At 40.7% G+C, this 19,961-nt stretch overlaps 5 protein-coding genes, 2 long non-coding RNA genes and 1 pseudogene across 10 annotated transcripts; 7 read left to right on the top strand and 1 right to left on the bottom strand.

Annotated features, from left to right (window-relative positions):
- The first annotated feature begins 650 nt into the window (after positions 1 to 650).
- Positions 651 to 14,139, top strand: LOC130688984 (adhesive plaque matrix protein-like). Its single transcript, XM_057512007.2, has 3 exons — positions 651 to 745; positions 911 to 1,868; positions 13,134 to 14,139. Exons 1-3 carry the CDS (start codon positions 742 to 744, stop codon positions 13,954 to 13,956), a joined length of 1,785 nt encoding a protein of 594 aa, XP_057367990.2. The 5' UTR covers positions 651 to 741; the 3' UTR covers positions 13,957 to 14,139.
- Positions 1,904 to 2,765, top strand: LOC132088261 (uncharacterized; annotated as a pseudogene).
- LOC132088263 (uncharacterized) lies at positions 5,076 to 13,830 on the bottom strand. Of its 4 annotated transcripts, none has more exons than XR_009421665.1 (4): positions 13,815 to 13,830; positions 13,044 to 13,319; positions 10,480 to 10,638; positions 5,076 to 5,130 (listed from the first exon to the last, which is right to left on the bottom strand). It is a non-coding gene; the product is annotated as an uncharacterized LOC132088263 (long non-coding RNA). The 4 variants fall into 4 exon arrangements; XR_009421664.1 differs by lacking the exon at positions 5,076 to 5,130 and adding an exon at positions 10,187 to 10,281; XR_009421663.1 differs by lacking the exons at positions 5,076 to 5,130; positions 10,480 to 10,638 and adding an exon at positions 10,693 to 10,713.
- LOC130689089 (BTB and MATH domain-containing protein 42-like) lies at positions 6,563 to 8,825 on the top strand. Its single transcript, XM_057512100.2, has 6 exons — positions 6,563 to 6,767; positions 6,836 to 6,857; positions 6,914 to 7,060; positions 7,136 to 7,427; positions 7,505 to 7,554; positions 7,644 to 8,825. Exons 4-6 carry the CDS (start codon positions 7,352 to 7,354, stop codon positions 8,631 to 8,633), a joined length of 1,116 nt encoding a protein of 371 aa, XP_057368083.1. The 5' UTR covers positions 6,563 to 6,767; positions 6,836 to 6,857; positions 6,914 to 7,060; positions 7,136 to 7,351; the 3' UTR covers positions 8,634 to 8,825.
- A 455-nt stretch (positions 14,140 to 14,594) lies between the features above and the next one.
- On the top strand, positions 14,595 to 15,312 carry LOC130689113 (uncharacterized). Its single transcript, XR_009000652.2, has 3 exons — positions 14,595 to 14,801; positions 14,870 to 15,093; positions 15,169 to 15,312. It is a non-coding gene; the product is annotated as an uncharacterized LOC130689113 (long non-coding RNA).
- Positions 15,313 to 15,540: 228 nt separating this feature from the next.
- Positions 15,541 to 16,731, top strand: LOC130689109 (protein roadkill-like). The gene has a single exon (XM_057512121.2). It carries the CDS (start codon positions 15,678 to 15,680, stop codon positions 16,626 to 16,628), a length of 951 nt encoding a protein of 316 aa, XP_057368104.1. The 5' UTR covers positions 15,541 to 15,677; the 3' UTR covers positions 16,629 to 16,731.
- Positions 16,732 to 17,269: 538 nt separating this feature from the next.
- LOC130689110 (larval cuticle protein LCP-22-like) lies at positions 17,270 to 18,004 on the top strand. Its single transcript, XM_057512122.2, has 3 exons — positions 17,270 to 17,353; positions 17,418 to 17,524; positions 17,586 to 18,004. Exons 1-3 carry the CDS (start codon positions 17,345 to 17,347, stop codon positions 17,839 to 17,841), a joined length of 372 nt encoding a protein of 123 aa, XP_057368105.1. The 5' UTR covers positions 17,270 to 17,344; the 3' UTR covers positions 17,842 to 18,004.
- A 650-nt stretch (positions 18,005 to 18,654) lies between these two features.
- LOC130689111 (uncharacterized) lies at positions 18,655 to 19,826 on the top strand. The gene is made up of 4 exons (XM_057512123.2): positions 18,655 to 18,667; positions 19,163 to 19,269; positions 19,341 to 19,456; positions 19,518 to 19,826. Exons 2-4 carry the CDS (start codon positions 19,261 to 19,263, stop codon positions 19,759 to 19,761), a joined length of 369 nt encoding a protein of 122 aa, XP_057368106.1. The 5' UTR covers positions 18,655 to 18,667; positions 19,163 to 19,260; the 3' UTR covers positions 19,762 to 19,826.
- Positions 19,827 to 19,961: the final 135 nt, after the last annotated feature.

The raw sequence follows: 19,961 nt of genomic DNA, 5'->3' as shown, positions 1-19,961 counted from the left end.
CGGAGCAATATGTTTGACGCATAGTTTTGATTACTAGGCATTACACGCCATTTGCGCTACCGATGTTCATTATATTCACGAACCATTTCGTGTCATTAGTTAATTACATCATCAACAATAAGGAAGAATTCCAAAACAAGAAAAGCCGGCGGAAAAATGGCCATCCAAAGTTCATGAAGGAAAAAGAAGAAATTACAAATACATTTGCATACGATGTTAACGTGAGTTTGCCAAGAGGCAGGAAGTCTCACAAAGGAAATCTGAATGATTAATTGTATTGGTGAAACCTTTGAACATTTTTGGATTAATAACAGTACGTTTTCATTTCAATTAGTTGCTGAGATGAGAAAAGCATCTTGAATAGATAAGAGTTAATTTCATTCATGTCAATATTGCATTTTCGAATGCGCATTCGTTTTTGCTTGGCGCTTTCAGTCGCGGGCAAAACGATGATTCATTGGGATGGGCAAGATAATTATCCTTTTGTTTCGATTTTCGAACATTGCACACGACACGTGCGGCTAGAGGTAGGGTAGGAATTTTGGCTGTTACGTCAGAGCAAACAGGTAGACCCTCTGGGCTCGAAAGACGTATCAGGGTGACATGAAACCGTATAAAATGAGACCATTTCGATGGTAGAAGCCAGTCGAGTGAGCGTCTCAGTCACAAAAGAGTACTAGCAATCTCATAAATACTAGTAGCTGAGTTAAAGATAGTGTGTTCCAGTATTAACCTGCAATTATGGGTAAAGTATAAATTTCAACTTGTTCAATTGTTTGAGTTAATGTGATGATGTCAATGTTGATTTGATGAAAGTTTCATGGAGGTGAAGTGATTCGTTGGGTTGTTTTAAGGAGTTTAAGGGAAATATCATTATGGAATGATAACTAATATAATTATTGTATGACAGGTTGCTGTGGAATTATGCTGCTACTAGCTGTCGTCCTCCTGGTAACTGGGTCGACCTTAGGTGTGCCGATGGGTTCTTCGTCTGGATCCGGTAGCTATTCTTACCAGACCACCACTGCTGCGCCGTACTACACCACAGTATATGCTGTTCCTGCTTACTACACCACAAAAGAGCCCAAGTACTACACCACGACGTATGCTGCCCCAACGTATTATACCACAACATATGCCGCTCCTGCTTACTACACCACTAAGGCTCCCGAGTACTACACCACCACGTATGCTGCTCCCACTTACTACACGACAAAGGCCCCGGAGTACTACACCACGACGTATGCTGCCCCAACGTACTATACCACAACATATGCTGCCCCAACGTACTATACCACAACATATGCTGCCCCAACGTATTATACCACAACATATGCTGCCCCAACGTATTATACCACAACATATGCTGCCCCAACGTATTATACCACAACATATGCCGCTCCTGCTTACTACACCACTAAGGCTCCCGAGTACTACACCACCACGTATGCTGCTCCTACTTACTACACGACAAAGGCCCCCGAGTACTACACCACGACGTATGCTGCTCCTACTTACTATACCACAACATATGCTGCTCCTGCTTATTACACTACAAAGGCGCCCGAGTACTATACTACAACATATGCAGCCCCTACATACTACACTACAAAAGGGCCCGAGTACTACCCTGCACCGAGCTATTACACAGAGGCGCCAGTGTATTACACGACAACCTACGCCACTCCAACCTACTACACCGAAGCTCCCGCCTCCTATACCACAAAGGCCCCTGAGTATTACACCACAACGTACGCTTCTCCGTCTTACTACACTGAGGCCACGAAATATTACTCTGCTCCGAGCTACACAACTACTGCGTCGTACTACACCAGGACAGAAGCACCCAAGTACTACGTAGCTCCAACGTATTACACTGCAGCTGCCCCGTCTTACTACGCTGAGCCAACATACTACAATGAAGCCCCTAAGTCTTACGCTGCCCCAAGTTACTACACAACGGCTGCTCCTTCGTACTACGTGGAACCTACCTACTACACGACAACTTATGCTGCCCCGTCTTATTACACAGAGGCTCCTCAATACTACACTACGAAGGCTGCTGAATACTACACCACCACTTACGCAGCTCCAGCCTATTACACTGAGACTCCACAGTACTACACTACAAAGGCTCCCGAGTACACAACATATGCTGCGCCAAGCTATTACACCGAGCCTCCTATGTACTACACCACAACATACGCCGCTCCAGCTTACTACACCGAAGCTACCAAGTATTACTCAGCCCCAAGCTACTACAAGACTGAGGCTCCACAATACACAACAACGTATGCTGTCCCAAGCTATTATACGGAACCACCGATGTACTACACCACAACGTATGCTGCTCCGGTTTACTACACAGAAGCTCCACAATATTACACCACAAAGGCTACTGAATACTACACGACTAAAGCCCCTGAATACTATACAAAGAAAGCGGAATACTACACCACAACTTACGCAGCTCCAGCTTACTACACTGAGGCTCCCCAATATTATACTACAAAGGCTCCTGATTACTACACCACAACGTATGCTGCACCAAGCTATTACACTGAGCGACCAAAGTATTATTAGTGGTGAAAATGGCCTTGTCCGTCAAGCTCAATAGTTAAAGATGATTAGATTTTGTTTTATTATTTGCTGTCCTCGTTCCAAAATGAGTATTTCCCTCTGCCATGTATTTATGCATTAACTAATCGTACCGTAAGAATGTGGTTTATAGATGAAATGTTGAATACAGCTATTATGTTATTCAATCTGTACTTGTTATTATTCTTTATTACATTAAGCGGATGAAGACGACTTCAGTTAGTGTTCGTACAACATCGTAATTTCTCAACACAATTATGCATTACGATAATTTGTGGGAAATATATCATGGTTATTTAGAAAATTGCAATGAGTTTATTTACATAGTCGCTTAGCACAAAGTGGTATTGATTCATTGCATTAGTCCATAGGCATTGTTAAGTTGTTGTAGTTAAAATCCATTATCTTTTGGTTTGCCATTAAATGTAAATTTTTTTTCAGTTTGCATATACACAGCTAATGGCTATTTCCTAATTTTACCCTGAGATTTCTATGTTATGGAAATGCTTAAATATTCGGCAGAGATATCAGTATCGGCTTGCTAGTTTTTATTTTAGTTATAGGGAAAATAGCCAAAAAGGTTGCGCTAAGCACTTGAACTGACACACTATTCGTAACCTCCAGACCTGCCAGGATGGATTGAATCATATAGTACAGCTATTGATTCGATCCATCCTGACATCAGCTGATAGCTCTTACATCTCTATTCAGTTTTGCATTGGAATGGGGGGCCAATCCCATACCAACGCTTGACGTTTCGAGTTGGTAATTGCTTACAGACTCTTGGTTACTAGTATTCCATAATCCCATAGTGGGAGGGTGCCATACCCAGTCATTGTTCAAGTGCCGCTACGTTAAGTTGCTCACGCAACTATTATATACCGTGAACCACGGCACCAAAACAGGTTGCTAACGTAAACGTGCATTTTCCGTCATAAAACAACTCCCATTAAAACTGGGCGAAACTATTCTACAATGTAATAAATGAACTGTGTTAAGAAAATGGTGATAGACAACATACAAGGTAATTATAAAACAAAAAACTTGATTAAATGTTTAAAATTTTCAATTATTATGTAGCAGTCACGAATTAGGGTGTGGCATCACGCAACGTTAAAAAACATGCAAGAATCCTCCATATCACCTGGCGGCCGATATTGGCACTTATGCGTCCACGCATTGGCTGGGTCTTATTGCAGTTGTACCGTGAAAATATAAGTTGAAGCTTGAAGCCAATGTAGGATCGCCATTACTTGTTTTTGGCATTTGTTGTTAATACTGCAATTCCTATGTTGACATCGTGTTGTCATCGCAGGACATTCGTTTTGCTCTACAAACTGGTGAAAAATCAAGAGAAACGAGCGGATGTGCGATCAATTTAAAATACCCTTCTTTTCACTGACTACGTGGATTTAAATCGCAATCGCCAACGGCCAGAAGGGAAGAGAATGTCATCAGGTGCGCGACAACGTCATTAAAGGTGGGGTAAGAATATTATATCTCATTTGTTAATATGCCACAGGCTAGTGACGTGTATTAGGGGGGACAAAAAGTTTGTATAAAAAGAAGACAAAACAAATTTGAAATCAGTCGAGTCGGCTCATCCAACAGCAACGGTAGTAAATCGAGCGTCACACAGCCGTTCCTTATCAAGTCAACATTATCTTACGATCATAAGTAAGTATCATATTTTCAAGTTTAACAACATATTTTATTAATGAATTCGCAGTAGATTCGTTCAGTAAGTTTTGGCTTTTGCTCAAACTAATTGGATCATTTTGCTCATGCTCTTTGTTTGAATTTATCGTAAAACAGCATTCTGTTTTAATTTGTAGCTAACTATGCCACAATGCTGCTGTTTCTTTGATGGCTGGGTATTATTATTCGTTTTTTTTTTTAATTTTGTTTTTATTATTCGCAAGTACGGTTAACTTGCGAATAATGCGCCCCTTCAAACGTGTTGCTAGACAACACAAACGCCAAGCTGAAAGGGTGGGGTAAGAATATTGGCTGTTACGTCAATAGCTATCAGGTGCACTTGTCGTAACCGCAGGGTTAATGAATCGAAACAGGGTGATTTCGGAGTTATATAAAATGAGATAACAAATGTGTTTCAATTCAGTGTAGTAAGCAAATTGGGCACGGCAACAGCTGAACACCATCTACCATCAGTTGTCTTTCACCTTGTCTGTTCTAGTCCTGCAATGATAGGTAACTTTTCGTTTAGTTTTGATATTTAAAAGTGTTGAAATAGTTATTAATTATGGTTACAATCAATCGGAATAAACATGTGTGCATCTGTTTACATCCAGATGGATGAAGGTGATAATATTATGTTTGTTGTTTCAGCCAACTAGGGCGCGATGCTGCTGTTGGACGTTATCCCTCTGATGGCTGGGCAGGCCATGGAGAAATAACGGATGTTGCTCTCCAACTTACTACAGCTGAAGCTGTGCAGTACTATTCTTCTCCGTCTTACTGTACCACTGCTGCTCCTTTTTACTACACCGAGCCAAGCTACTACACAACAACCTATGCCACCTCAGCTTATTATCCATAAGCTTCGAAACACTATTCGGCTCCGAGCTACTGCAATGAAGCCCCTGTTTACTACACCACATACGCCAAGCCAGGCCACTCCACAGATGCTCCACAATACTACACTACCGCCTCTTGTTATACCACTAAGGTGCTCCGGAGTACTACGCTACGCAAAAGGCTGACTACTACACTACCACCTATTCTGCTCCAGTTTACTACGCTGAGGCTCCGAAGTACTCCACCCCAAGCTACTACCAGACAGAGGTTCCGCAGTACTACACCACTAAAGCACCCGCATACTACGCCCAAACTTATGCTGCCCAAGCTACCACATTGAAGCTCCCGTTTACTACACTACGACTTACTCTGCCCCCGAGTACTACACCATATCACACGCCAATCCCAGTTACTACACCGAGCCTTCTAAGTATTATTCCGCTCCAAGCTTCAGCACCAAGGCGCCCGAGTATTACACCACTACGTTTTTTTTCTAGATAACCTAACTTCGAGGACTATGTAGAACCATACTTTTTAAATTTTTAACCAGTTCAAACTACCCCAGGCAGTACAACAAAAGGCTAGCTTTTGTGTATTTAAAACCCATGTTTCAACCGAAGCCCAAAACCCGAAGCCCTTTAAAAAAAAAAAAAAAAGTTCATGAAATAAAAATTCAAAATGAACAAACAATAAGCATTACCAACTCACTACCTGTGGCAACAATTTTTACAAACTCCTGATCGAGTGCATCCACAAGATCGGAGTTATTATATTTGAGTAATACCAATCTTGTGGATGCACTACTTCAGGTTCATGGTTTGCTTCAGGTTCAGAGTTTCATTGGATGCAAAATTAAGGGCCCCTAAGTTTTAATTGGTGAATTGAAAAACCATTGCTTCATTTTTATTTTATAATTACACGGCAAACGTTATTTAATATCACGATCTTGTGTAGGTATAATTTTTCCCTGGGACGTGGTTCCGGTTAAAACAACTCAATGAAATTTCGCCCAATGAAATTTCACGTCGTATCGCTTGACTTCGAAATCTTTATTAATTAGTTTTAATCTGCATTTTTCATGTTTAAAATTTGGAATTAAATTGTATTAAGGTGGACAGTTTGTCTTGTATGTTTGCGGATGATCTACAGTATATTTATTTCCAGCATGCTGATATCACGCTGTTTGCAACAAATCACCAAAGGAAAGGGTAAATACTTAAACCTAATGAAATTCCATTATCAATATCAACCGTGCTTAATTGTACACAGAAATTAAATGATTGCAGCCGAGGCGTTTTCACCACTATCTCGCTGATAGAGTTACGTTCCTATCGCTGATGTGAAAGCGACATAAAGCGACCAAGTATCACTCTTATCTCATTTATCTCGCATTTTATTGTCTCTTCGACTATCACAGAGATTTGAGTAACGCGGAAAGAATAGAAGTTCGTGTTTTATTTCACTGGTTGTGCGCCATTTTGTACGTTAAACCTATTATTTCACGTTTTATTGGGGCATTTTGCATCAAGAAAAATCTCCAACTCTCCTCGCTTAAGTGGCGAAAGTTAACTAGAAGATCAGAAGAAACGAACCGACTTTCTGAGGAAAAGATTTCTGCATACCAGCACTTTGTAATCTCATTTTAAATTTCAAAAATGGTCAACGTTGTTGTCTTTAAATCTCCTTTATTTTCATTTAGCAATACATGCGGCATCCAAGAGGTAATAGGAAATGTAGCATCCTGTGTCAAATGCGTCTTTATTCTTTTGAAATTTAGTTGATACGAATCAAGACAAAAAGAACAACAGAGCTTGAAAGCCAAAAGCTTCGACGTCAAGTTCAAGGAAACTTCTTCCAGCAAATCCGGATAGAGCTGTTTTGCCAGTGGAAAGTACCCATTACCGGAATTTGATGTTTTAAAAGGGTAAACCTACGTGCCACTTAGTAATTTTGTTTAAAGTTTAACATGGATGACGCAATTTTCTTCAATTCTTTCTAGGTTTGTTTTGCTAAGAAGCCAACTCTGTCCTCGACCCGTGACACCAGCTAAGAAATTCGCTTGCGAAGAACATTGTGCTGAATGCGTCTATTTCGTTGAAATCATTTGATTGGATATTGGAGAAGGAATGTCACAAAACCAAGATTACAAATGGTTTTTGAACGCACAGCGAGTGGTAATCTACGTGGCACTTCTTAATTTCCTTTCAACTTTTACATGATCAATAACCTATTTTTTTTTTCTCTTTTAATTCCTAAAAAAAAAAACATTCGGCTTTATCAGTTGAATGAAGGTAACAAGAAAATTCAATGTCTGTGTCAAATGTGTCTATATTTTATTGATATCATTTTATTACAAATGGATCTATAGGAATGAAGGACAATCTAGGAAAAGAACAACAGATCTTGGGAGCAAAAACGGTAATGTTAGGAATGTCATCCAGCAAATTCCAGATACAACTGCCTTACCTGCGGAAAGAGTACCCATTACCTGTACCTTTTATTTTCAGGTGACCGAACTAAACTGTGGTGCGTTTTTCATTCAAGGGACATTCAACGCCACTAAGTACGAGATCGCAAGCCAAGAGGAGAAATTTCAGCTCAAACACATTTCGGGACACGTTTGCTTTCACCTTTCCCGAACGCCCTACCAGCCGAAAGAACTCCGTCATGGCTGCGAAAATTCCTCCCCTGGCTTGGAATTTACGATCCAACTCTCCTTGGAGCACGCGTCATTGCATTGCGTTTGTTGCAAGGATATTTATGGCAAGCGAACTGCAGTTTGGGCCAGCGTCAACAAATGTCAACCATTCGTTTTGGAGTCGTTCTCTCCTGGTCAATGGAAGTCCGTCAAAATGCCCCTTGTATCTCTACTTTTGGAGCTGGAACAAACGAAAGTCCCTTACACACTTTTTATCAACTTTTCAAGAACTGCTGGCGAGATTAACGCACGGATGCAATTCACTAATTTGTACGTCAATCAGTTGAACTGCGACGTTACATTCCATTTCGACACAGCCGAAGAAGACGAGCAAATCGGCTCTCATGTTGCTATTTTGTCAGCCAGGAGTTCCGTCTTCGCTGCCATGTTCCAGAGCGGACTGCGAGAAGCGAGCACGAGAAAAATTTGCATCAGAGATATCAAACCAGATATTTTTAAACAATTGCTCCATTACATTTACTCGGGTCGAACATCGACTGAATTGTCCGAGGAAATTGCCCAGCCTTTATTTGTTGCAGCCGATATGTACGACATTGGCGACCTCAAAGACGAATGCATCCAGTTCTTGTTATCTTGCATCACATTAGAGAACGCTCTTAATTTTATGGCGTGGGCGCACATTTATTCAATCGATTCTCTTAAAGATGCGGCACTCACTTTCGTGGGATCACATGGAAAAGAAATATGCAAACAGGATGACTGGGAGAGACTAACCAAGATTCATCCAGATCTTTGTTTGATGGCCACTCGACTCATGTTAAAATACAGTCTATGTTAACACATTATCTATATCTTGAATTTTAAATCACGTTTCTAATGGGGGTATTTAAATCGTCAAAGGAATCAAACATCATTTAAAGCTTGTATCTGTTTCAGTAAAAACCAAATCACATTTCATGCTATAACTCCTCAAATTTCCAATTTTAAGAATGTCAATGCCGTTAAACAATTTAGCACATTTAATATTACATAGAGGCCTAAATCAGCTTGGTCTTTTTGTCAACTATAATTTCTCTAATACGTACTCGCGGAACAATTTCCCGCACGTCGTTCAGTTACTCATTCAGTTGATTTCGTAATCTGAATCAAGATAGATGAAACCAACAGACTCGCCTCTCTTTCAAACGATTCATATCTGAAATGAATATAAAGGACGTCTATTTCTTGTCATTAGCGAATAAGGAAAAGATAATTGTTGCAAAAATGCAATTTGTTACACAACACATATCTTTATTGTTTTCGTTGTCTCCTTGTCATCAGTGGATGCCTCTTACAGCACGCGGTTAAATTAAGAATAGCCAAACGAGTTTTTATTATAACGTTGCCATTCATTAAGAGTAACAATTGCCATTCTATTATGCGCATCGTTTGAGAGAGATAACGATGTTCACGTTGGTGTTCCTTGTTTTACATTGAATTAGCAAGTACGGTTAACTTGCGAATAATGCGCTCCTTCAAACGTGTTCCTAGACAACACAAACGCCAAAGCTGAAAGGGTGGGGTAAGAATATTGGCTGTTACGTCACTACCTGTCAGGTGCACGTGTCATAACCGCAGGGTTAATGAATCGAAACAGGGTGACTTTCGACGCATATAAAATGAGAGGGCAAACGTGTATCGATTCAGTGTAGTAAGCAACTTGGAAGCGGCAACAGCTGAACAACATCTGCCATCAGTTGTCTGTCACCTGGTGTCTTCTAGCATTGCAATGATGGGTAACTTTTCGTTTTATTTTACTATTTAATCGTAGGAATTGATTACAATCAATCGGAATAAGCATGTGTGAATCTGCTTTACATCCAGATGGACGAAGGAAATAAAATTATGTTTGTTGTTTCAGCTAACTACGGCGCGATGCTGCTGTTGGCCGTTGTCTCTCAGATGGCTGGACAGGCCATGGCTGGACCAATGGGCACGTCTTCTTCTGCATACTACACTACTCCGGCGCCTTACTACACCACGACGTATGCAGCGCCCAGTTACTACACCACCAAGGCTCCCGAGTACTATACAAGAAAGAAGGCCGAGTATTATACAACAACATATGCTGCGCCCAGCTACTACACCGAACCTCCACAGTATTACACGACCAGATCGCCGGAATACTACACTACAGCCTCTTACTACACAACTACGTATGCTGCCCCGACGTACTACACAACGGCATACGCTACACCCAGTTACTATACTGAAGCTCCCGATACATATTATGCTGCGCCCAGCTACACCACCACCACAGTTACCTACTACACGACAACAGAAGCAGCCAAATATTATGCAGCTCCAACCTACTACACCGCAGCTGCCCCATCTTACTATGCTGAGCCGACATACTACGCTGAAGCTCCGAAGTCTTACGCTGCCCCAAGTCACTACACAACGGCTGCTCCTACGTACTACGTGGAACCTACCTACTACACGACAACCTATGCTGCCCCGTCTTACTACACAGAGGCTCCTCAGTACTACACTACGAAGGTTGCCGAATACTACACCACCACTTACGCCGCTCCAGCATACTACACTGAGGCTACGCAATACTACACTACAAAGGCTGCCGAGTACACAACAATGTATGCTTCGCCAAGTTACTTTACCGAGCCCTCTAAGTACTACACCACTACTTATGCTGCTCCAGTTTACTACACTGAAGCCCCTCAATACTATACCACAAAGGCTGCTGAATATTACGCAACTAAAGCCCCGGAGTACTACACAAAGAAAGCGGAATACTACACCACAACGTATGCTGCTCCAGCCTACTACACTGAGGCTTCCCAATACTATGCTACAAAGGTTCCTGAGTACTACTCCACACGGTATGCTGCACCAAACTATTACACTGAAGCTCCAACATACTACACAACAACATATGCCCCTCCCAGCTACTACACTGAGGCAATGAAGTACTACTCAGCTCCAAGCTACTACCAGACTGAATACTACACCACAAAAGCGTCAGAGTACTACACTACTACTTACGCCGCTCCCAATTACTACACCGATGCTCCAGCTTATTACACAACAACGTTCGCCACTCCCAGCTATTACACTGAGCAACCAAAGTATTATTAATCGTGAAAATTGCGTTGCCCCTCGAACTCAATAGTTAAGGATAATTAGATATTGTTTTATAATTTGCTTTCCTCGTTCCAAAATGAGTATTGATTCCTGCCATGTATTTATCCATTACGTACTCGTCATAATACGAATGTGGTTTATAATTTTAATGTTGAATACAGCTATTATGTCGTTACAAAATCCATTTGTTTTATTCTGCATCACATGAAGCCGGATTAAGGCGATTCAAGTTTTGTTACCATTTCAGAACAAAATTATACGTTACGATTAGTAAGAACTACATTAGTAAATACGCTATATTCAGTTATCTAGAAGAACCGCATTGATTCATTGCGTTAGTTCATAGGCATTGTTTTGTTTGTGTGGTTAAAATCCATTTGTAATTGAATAACAGTTTAATTTTTTTTTCAGGTTGCATGTACACCGTTAATGGTAATTATTACTTCCAAAGTAAAATTTCTATGTTATGGTATGCTCAAAATATTCGGCAGAGATATCGGTGTCGGTTTGCCAGTTTTTATTTTAGTTATAGGGAAAATAGCCAAAAAGGTTGCGCTAAGCACTTGAACTGACACACTATTCGTAACCTCCAGACCTGCCAGGATGGACTGAATCATATAGTACAGCTATTGATTCGATGCATCCTGACATCAGCTGATAGCTCTTACATCTCTATTCAGTTTTGCATTGGAATGGTGGGCCAATCCCATACCAACGCTTGACGTTTCGAGTTGGTAATTGCTTACAGACTCTTGGTTACTAGTATTCCATAATCCCATAGTGGGAGGGTGCCATACCCAGTCATTGTTCAAGTGCCGCTACGTTGAGTTGCTCACGCAACTATTATATACCGTGAATCACGGCACCAAAACAGGTTGCTAACGTAAACGTGGATTTTCCGGCATAAAACATCTCCCATTTAAATTCGGCGAAACTATTCTACAATGTAAGAAATGAACTGTATGCAGAAAATAGTGATAAATAACATCCAAGGTAATTATAAAACAAAAAACTTAATTAAATGTTTCAAATTTTCAATTATTATATCTTACTCACGAATTAGGGTGTGGCATCACGCACCGTTAATGGTGTGCAAGAATACTCCATATCACCTGGCGGCCGATATTGGCACTGATGCGTCCATGCAATGCCTAGGTGTTATTGTTGTTGTGCAGTGAAAATATAAGTTGAAGCCAATGTAAGATCGTAATTACTTATTTTTGGCATTTGTTGTTAATCCTGCAATTCCAATGTTGACATCGCGTTGCCACCGCAGGGCATCCATTTTCCCCTACAAACTGTTGAAAATCAAGACAAAAGAGCGCATGTGCGATCAGTTGAAAATACACTTGTTTTCACTGACGACGTGGATTTAAATCGCAATCGCCAATGGCCAAAAGGGAAGAGAATGTCACCAGGTACGCGACAACGTCATTAAAGGTGGGGTAAGAATATTATATGTCAATTGTTCATATGCCACAGGCTAGTGGCGTGCATTAAGGGGGACAAAAAGTTCGTATAAATAAAAGGCAAAACAGGTTTGAAGTCAGTCGAGTGGACCCATCGAACAGCAACGGTAGTAAATCGAGCGTCGCACATCCGTTCCATATCAAGTCAGCATTATCTCACGATCATGGGTAAGTATCACGTTTTCAAGCTTAATAACATATAGTGAACATATTATACATAACATATAACTACATGACATCTAACTACAAAACATATTAATGAATTCACAGTAGATTTGTTCAATAAGATTTGACATTTGCTTAAATTAATTGCATGATTTTGATAATGGTATTTCTTTGAATTTATCTTTAAGCTGCTTTCTTTTTTAATTTTTAGATAAATATGCCACAATGCTGTTGTTGGCTGTTTCTTTGATGGCTGGACTGGCCATGGCTGGGCCGATGGGTTTTGCTTCATCCGGGTACTACACCTCTCCAGCATCCTACTACACCACCAAGGCACCCGAGTACTACACCACCAAGAAGGCTGAATATTATACAAGGACATATACTACCCCCGGCTACTACACTACCAAAGCGCCGGAATACTACACCACAGCCTCTTACTACACAGAGGCCCCAGTCTATTACACCACAACGTACGCTACTCCAAGCTACTACGCTGAGCCTCCCAAATACTACACAACGAAGGCACCGGAGTACTACACAACGACATACGCTGCACCGAGCTACTACACTGAAGCCACCAAGTACTATGCTGCCCCCAGTTACACTACCACTACCGCTGCCTACTACACTACAACAGAAGCGGCCAAGTACTACGTAGCTCCGACTTACTACCCTGAAGCTGCCCGGTCTTACTACAGTGAGCCCACATACTACACTGAGGCTCCACACGATTATTCTGCTCCGTCCTACTATGCCACTGCTGCTCCTTCTTACTACACCGAGCCAAGCTACTACACAACAACCTATGCCACCCCAGCTTATTATCCAGAAGCTCCAAAATACTACTCGGCTCCGAGCTATTACACTGAAGCCCCGGTTTACTACACCACGTACGCCAAGCCAGGCTACTCCACAGATGCTCCACAATACTACACTACTGCCTCTTATTATACCACTAAAGCCCCGGAGTACTACGCTATGGGAAAGGCTGACTACTACACTACCACCTATGCTGCTCCAGTTTACTACGCTGAGGCTCCGAAGTACTCGTCCCCAAGCTACTACCAGACTGAGGCCCCGCAGTACTACACCACTAAAGCAGTTGAATACTACGCCCCAACTTATGCTACCCCAACCTACTACACTGTAGCTCCCGTGTACTACACTACAAGCTACACTGCCCCCGACTACTATACCACCAAGGCCCCAGAGTACCACACCTCCTCATACGCCGCTCCCACTTACTACACCGAGGCTTTTAAGCCATATGCCGCTCCAAGCTACACCACCAAGGCTTCCGAGTATTACACCACTGCGTATGCCTCCCCTAGTTACTACACCGCATCTCAAAAATATTATTCCGCTCCTAGCTACAAGAACTGAAACTTCGGAGTACTTTGAGGGCCCCTAAAAGATTTTAATAGGTGAATTAAAAAACCATTGCTTCATTTTTATTTCATAGTTATACGGTATAAGTTATTTAACATCACTATCTTGTGTTTGTGTAATTTTTCAGTGGAAAGTGGTACTAGATAAGTTGTCTAATAAATTATATTTTCCGTTAAATCAACTAGCTTTCACCCAACGAAATTTCCCGTCGTATCGTTTGACTTTGAAATTTCTTTGTATTAGTTTTAATCTTCATTTTTAAATGTTTCAAATTTGGAAACACGTTGTATCAAGGTAGAGAGTTTGTCTTGTAGGTTTGCGGATGATTTATTCTTATTTCCAGCTTGCTGATATCATGCTGTTTGCAACAAATCACTAAAGGAAAGGGTAAATATTTAAAACTAGTGACATTCGATTATCAACATCAACCATGTTTAATTGCAAAACAGACATTTAAATGATAATTTGGAATTTATCTTCAAAATATTGCAGCCGAGGCGTTTTCACCATTATCTCGCTGATAAAGTTACGTTCTTATCGCTGATGTGAACTAGACTTAAAGTGACCGCGGATCCCTCTTATCTCATATCTCACTTAATTTGAAAGTATCTTCAACTAAGAAAGGTATTTCAGTAAGGAGGGAAAAATAGAAGTTGGTGTTTTATTTCACTGATTGTGCGCTATTTTGTACGTTTAACACTAAACGCGTTATTTCACGTTTTATTGGGCATTTTGCGTCAAGGTGATCTCCAACCTCGCTTAAGTGGCGAAAGTTAACTAGAAGATCAGAAGAAACGAACCGACTTTCTGAGGAAAAGATTTCTGCATACCAGCACTTTGTAATTTCATTTTAAATTTCAAAAATGGTCAACGTTGTTGTCTTTAAATCTCCTTTATTTTCATTTAGCAATACATGCGGCATCCAAGAGGTAATAGGAATTGTAACACCCTGAGTTAAATGCGTCTGTATTCTTTTGAAATTCGTTGAAATCGATACTAAACAAGAAAAAAAGAACAGCTTGAAAAACAAAAGCTCGACGTCAAGTTCAAGGAAACTTCTTTCAGCAAATCGGGATAGAATTGTTTTCCTAGGGGAACGTACCCATTACCGGCATTTGATGTTTTAAAGAGGTAAACCTAGGTGTCACTTAGTAATTTTGTTTAAAGTTTAACATGGATCACACAATATTCTTTAACTCTTTTTAGATTTGTTTTTTTCCCTAAGAAGCCAACTCTTGTCCTCTACCCGTGACACCAGGTAAGAAAAAGAAATTCGCTTGTGAAGAAAACTGAGCTGAATGCGTTTATTTCGTTGAAAAAATTCTATTGGATATTTGAGAAGGAATGTAAAAAAAAGATTGGATGTTTTTGGCTGCATCACAAAGGTCAATCTACGTGGTTTTTATCATTTTCAAGTTTTACATGATAATCTTTTTTTTTTTTTTTTTTTAATTTCTAAGAAGATTCGGGGTGATCAGACATGAAGGTAACGAGACAATTTAATGTTTGCGTCAAATGTGTCTGTATCCTATTGATATCCGTTATTACATATGGATCTAGCAAAACTACAGCAGACCTTGGTATCAAGAAGATCGTTTCAATCGGTCATGGTGTCTGCATCAAGAAAGCGCGTCCAACAAATTAAATAGGACCTGCTTTGCCTCCGGTAGAACGCCCATTACCTGTACCTAATTTTCAGGTAACAGAACTAGACGATGGTGGCTTTAAAATTCAAGGGACATTCAACGCCACTGAGAACGATGTCAAGCCAAGAGGGGAAATTTCAGCTCAAACACATTTCGGGACTCGTTTCCCTTCATCTTTCCCGAACGTCCGGCCAGCCGAAACAACTCCGTGCTGGCTCGGAAAATTCCTCACCTGGCTTGGAATTTACGATCCAACTCTCCTTGGACACGTCATCGCGTTGCGTTTGTTGCAAGGATAATTACGGCAAGCCAACTGCAGTTTGGGTCAGCATCGACGAATGTCAAGTAGTCGCTTTGAAGTCGTTCTCTCCAGGTCAATGGAAGTCCGCCAAAATTCCCTCTCCACTTTTGAAGTTGGAACAAACGAAAATCCCTTGCACACTTGTGATCCACTTTGCAAGAACTGCTGGCGAGATTAACGCACGGATGCAATTCTTTAATTTGTACGTCAATCAGTTGAACTGCGACGTTACATTCCATTTCGGCACAGCCGAAAAAGACGGGCAAATCGGCGGCCATGTCACTATTTTGTCAGCCAGGAGTTCCGTCTTCGCTGCCATGTTCCAGAGCGGAATGCAAGAAGCGAGCACGAGAAAAGTTTGCATTAAAGATATCAAACCAGATATTTTTAAACAATTGCTCCATTACATTTACTCGGGCCGAACATCGCCTGAATTGTCCGAGGAAATTGCCCAGCCTTTATTTGTTGCAGCCGATATGTACGACATTGGCGACCTCAAAGACGAATGCATCCAATTCTTGTTATCTTGCATCAGTTTAGAGAACGCCGTTAATCTAATGGCGTGGGCGCACGTTCGTTCAATTGATTCCCTTAAAGAAGCAACACTCACTTTTGTAGGATCAAATGGGAAAGAAATATGCAAACAGGATGACTGGGAGAGACTGACCAAGAATTATCCAGATCTTTGTGTGATGGCCACTCGACTTATGTTAAAATAGCACTCTATGTTAACACATTATCTATATCTTGAATTTTTAATCAAATTTCTAATGGGGATGTTACATTATCAGGAGAATCAAGCATCACTTAAAGCTTATATCTGTTTCAATAAAAACCAAATCACATTTCATGCTGTTACTATTCAAATTTCTAGTTTTAAGAATCTCAATGCCGTTAAATAACTTGGTACATTCAATATTACCTAGGGTCCTAAATCAGCTTGGTCTTTTTGTCAGCTAGAATTTCTCCAAATACGTACGACCCATTTCACGGTAGCGTGAACAATTGGCAAGCAAATACACCGCAAGTGATTGTCGTGTAAATAATGATGTCACTCTTTAACAAAAACCCGTCAACAATACAACCGAAGGTCTACCGAGAAACGAAAGTGGGCAATGGAACAACTTGGAAAGCACTGCCAAAGCACAAAACCAACGCAAAGTAAAAGGATGACCCTCGTCTTTTCTCTTTTCGGCCAGACGTTCACTTCTCATCTTTACAGACGGAATGAACTGCTAACATTTTTTTTTCCAGCTTTCTCTCATTTGCATGTAAGCCGATCCTTAAAGCAATGTTGACTGTAAAAGTTCAGTAACACCGGTACAAAACCCTTTCCATATCACCTCGTTTTTGTATAAAAACATGGGACGGTCTAACATTTCATCACACTTCTCTCATTCCGTCTTCAGAACAACATCAGCTCCTAGTTCTTACAATGAAAATCGTAAGTTGCTTAAGTATTTTTTTAGCTTTATTACGTTTTAATCATCTCCTTTGCACATTTAAAGGCAATTATTATGGCGATCCTCGTGGCTCTCGTTGCCGCTCAACAGGAGCCAGTGGCCATCGTCTCATCCAACAGCGAAACGAACGCAGATGGAAGTTACACTTATGCGTAAGTTAATTTAAATCTTGCTCTATTCTTTATTGTTTTATTAACTAAACGTGTATGATAGCTTTGAGACAGCTGATGGAACTAAAGTTGAAGAAAGTGGCAGCCAGAAACAAGTTGGTCCGAAACCTGAAGATATTGGAACCGTGTCTAGGGGATCCTACTCCTACACATCCCCTGATGGTGTTGTTATCACTGTTAATTGGGTAGCCGATGAGAAGGGATTCCAGGCTACAGGTGATCATCTACCAACTCCTCCACCGATGCCCGAGCATGTCGTCAAACTCTTGGCTGATTTGAAAGCTGCTGGAGCTCTGTAATCGACTTTGGATAACCTCTTGGTTTGTATTTTGTAAATAATTTTTTCCAAAGCACTGTTCCAGTGTACATAGAAAGCTTGCATTCAGGGTTGGGCTGTATCATATGAAAGCTACTGCGTGTCGTCTTTGAGCAAAAAATAATACATTTAAATCTTATTCGAAAGTTGTATTTGGCTCATTTCCTCACAATCAGCAGTGGGTTGTTCCACGATAAAAGTTTATTGGAACTGAATTTACGAAAGCAAAGGTGACCTTGCCCTTCCTGAAAAAAGTGCTCACTTATCCTCCACACGTGTGGCCTTGCAGATTGTCTGCAAGTGCAATATTAGAGTGGTGGAACAGAAATTCGAAATGATCATTTCTACCCCTGCCTCGAGACTCATAGTCTCCAACGACAATTCATTCTGTTATCACTACGTTAGTCGCCCCAGTGTGTGATGCAAACATATTCAGCTGTGGAGGGGATGAAACGCCATTAGGATATCTCGTGAATTTCAGGTATATCCACATTGTTTTCCCCTTTCGATAGAATTATTGTGTACTTTTACTTTCACAATTGATTTTGAAAGTTGAGTATAAAATGGCTAGACGTGTGCACATTGTCTCCAGTAAAAGCCTGTGCGGAACAGCAACAAACCGATTTGTTAGTTTGTTCAACTGTTCTATAACTTTATTGCTCAAATAATATTTTTCTTTTATTTTAATTAGATCAGACACCCAGCCCTATTTTAAACATTGATATGTTTACGTAACTCGGCCAAGGAAATTGTTGTTGGCATGTGAATCTTTCATAACCTGGAAAGTTTTGCGAAGATTCACTCATACGGTACACCTTGTGCCACTGTAATTTCCATTTTTATTAAAATGGTAAGCTAAAGAAATAAAAGGCCAAAGATCGCGCACACTCATTATACCTTAAAAGGGAACAAAGTGATGCACGCAAATTGCTACCTTCCAAAACGTCAGCATTCATCCACCTGTACATCCTTGAATCCCACTTTCTCGTATTGCCTTGTTCAACACCTTGACAATATCAATCGAAAGCATAGGCAAACCTGGACGATTTTTGCTCATCAGACACGAGTAAAGGTTGGGCTTTCGTGCATTCCGATAGCCACAAAACAATACGCGATAGACGAACGAAATGACCCTGAATGAGCCGGATTATTTTGCAATAAAAATCCTGTCGCAGACCTTGATGTTTTTTTAAGCTATTAGAACCCCGGCAGTTGTTCTCCTTTCTCTCTTCTGTATCTGACTGTTACCCCGGTGAAAGAGTCTTTGATGTAAAGGTCACCACAGATTTTTGCATAACCGTTAGTCAGCCCAGGTGTGCGTGAATCGTATATAAACAGAAAGCCAACAGGAAGATCATCTTTTGTTTTTCTCCAGTAGACCAGAGCCTTTCAAATCTTGAAGATGCGAATCGTACGTCTATCAGAAGTTCTTATTTTTCGTTTTTTATTTTGAATTTAATTCAAAATTTTATTTATTTCTAGACGATTGTTGTGGCCCTCTTCGCTGTGGTTGTTGCAGCACCCACCAACGACAAGGAAGACATTGCCATAACCTCATCAACCAACGAAATCAACGTAGATGACAATGATGTGTATGAGTAAGTTACATATTTTTAAAGTTTTTAGATACGAAATTGTGTGGCTAACTTGGTTAAGTAGTTTCGACATGGCCGATGGAACCGAAGATTACGACAATGGGAAAGTGAAGAAATTCGGTACCAAACCTGAAGATATCGGAGTGGCTGCCAAGGGATCGTATTCGTACAACTTTCCTGGAACCATCGTCACCGTCAACTGGATTACCGACGAGAAAACGAAAGCTGTGCACACCTACATCCAAGTCAGCTATCCGGAACAACCACCCACTTGCAGGTCCATGTCTTGCACCATTGACGATTCATAACTTCGTTGGTATAAACATAGAGATTACAGTTCCTAGTCGATTGAGCGCATTTGTGTTTTAACAGCATCTGTTTTTAAGTCTTTGTAAGTATATAAAGGTTGTCAGCTAGCCAAATTATCTTTGTTTTTATAAGCGTTAAAAAGTTTGGCATTTATTATTCCTACATCAGTTTTAACTTCGCTGGGGTTTTTAAAACTATT

Source organism: Daphnia carinata, chromosome 9 (genome assembly GCF_022539665.2).
Source record: "Daphnia carinata strain CSIRO-1 chromosome 9, CSIRO_AGI_Dcar_HiC_V3, whole genome shotgun sequence".
In the NCBI taxonomy this organism is placed as follows: Eukaryota; Metazoa; Arthropoda; class Branchiopoda; order Diplostraca; family Daphniidae; genus Daphnia; species Daphnia carinata.
Note: the sequence above shows the minus strand (reverse complement) of the source record. Positions and strands in the feature narration are given on the sequence as shown.

What these genes read in the sequence shown, in the direction of transcription:
- LOC130689111 (XM_057512123.2), top strand. An exon ending in GATGACAATGATGTGTATGA is followed by an intron (nt 19,457 to 19,517) that starts GTAAGTTACATA and finishes TTGGTTAAGTAG; the next exon opens with TTTCGACATGGCCGATGGAA.
- LOC130689110 (XM_057512122.2), top strand. An exon ending in GATGGAAGTTACACTTATGC is followed by an intron (nt 17,525 to 17,585) that starts GTAAGTTAATTT and finishes CGTGTATGATAG; the next exon opens with CTTTGAGACAGCTGATGGAA.
- LOC130688984 (XM_057512007.2), top strand. An exon ending in AAGTACTACGTAGCTCCAAC is followed by an intron (nt 1,869 to 13,133) that starts GTATTACACTGC and finishes CGCTGCACCGAG; the next exon opens with CTACTACACTGAAGCCACCA.
- LOC130689089 (XM_057512100.2), top strand. Translation starts at nt 7,352, where the DNA reads ATGATCAATAACCTATTTTTTTTTTCTCTTTTAATTCCTAAAAAAAAA. An exon ending in GCTTTATCAGTTGAATGAAG is followed by an intron (nt 7,428 to 7,504) that starts GTAACAAGAAAA and finishes ATGGATCTATAG; the next exon opens with GAATGAAGGACAATCTAGGA. An exon ending in AGATCTTGGGAGCAAAAACG is followed by an intron (nt 7,555 to 7,643) that starts GTAATGTTAGGA and finishes TTTTATTTTCAG; the next exon opens with GTGACCGAACTAAACTGTGG.
- LOC130689109 (XM_057512121.2), top strand. Translation starts at nt 15,678, where the DNA reads ATGGTGGCTTTAAAATTCAAGGGACATTCAACGCCACTGAGAACGATG.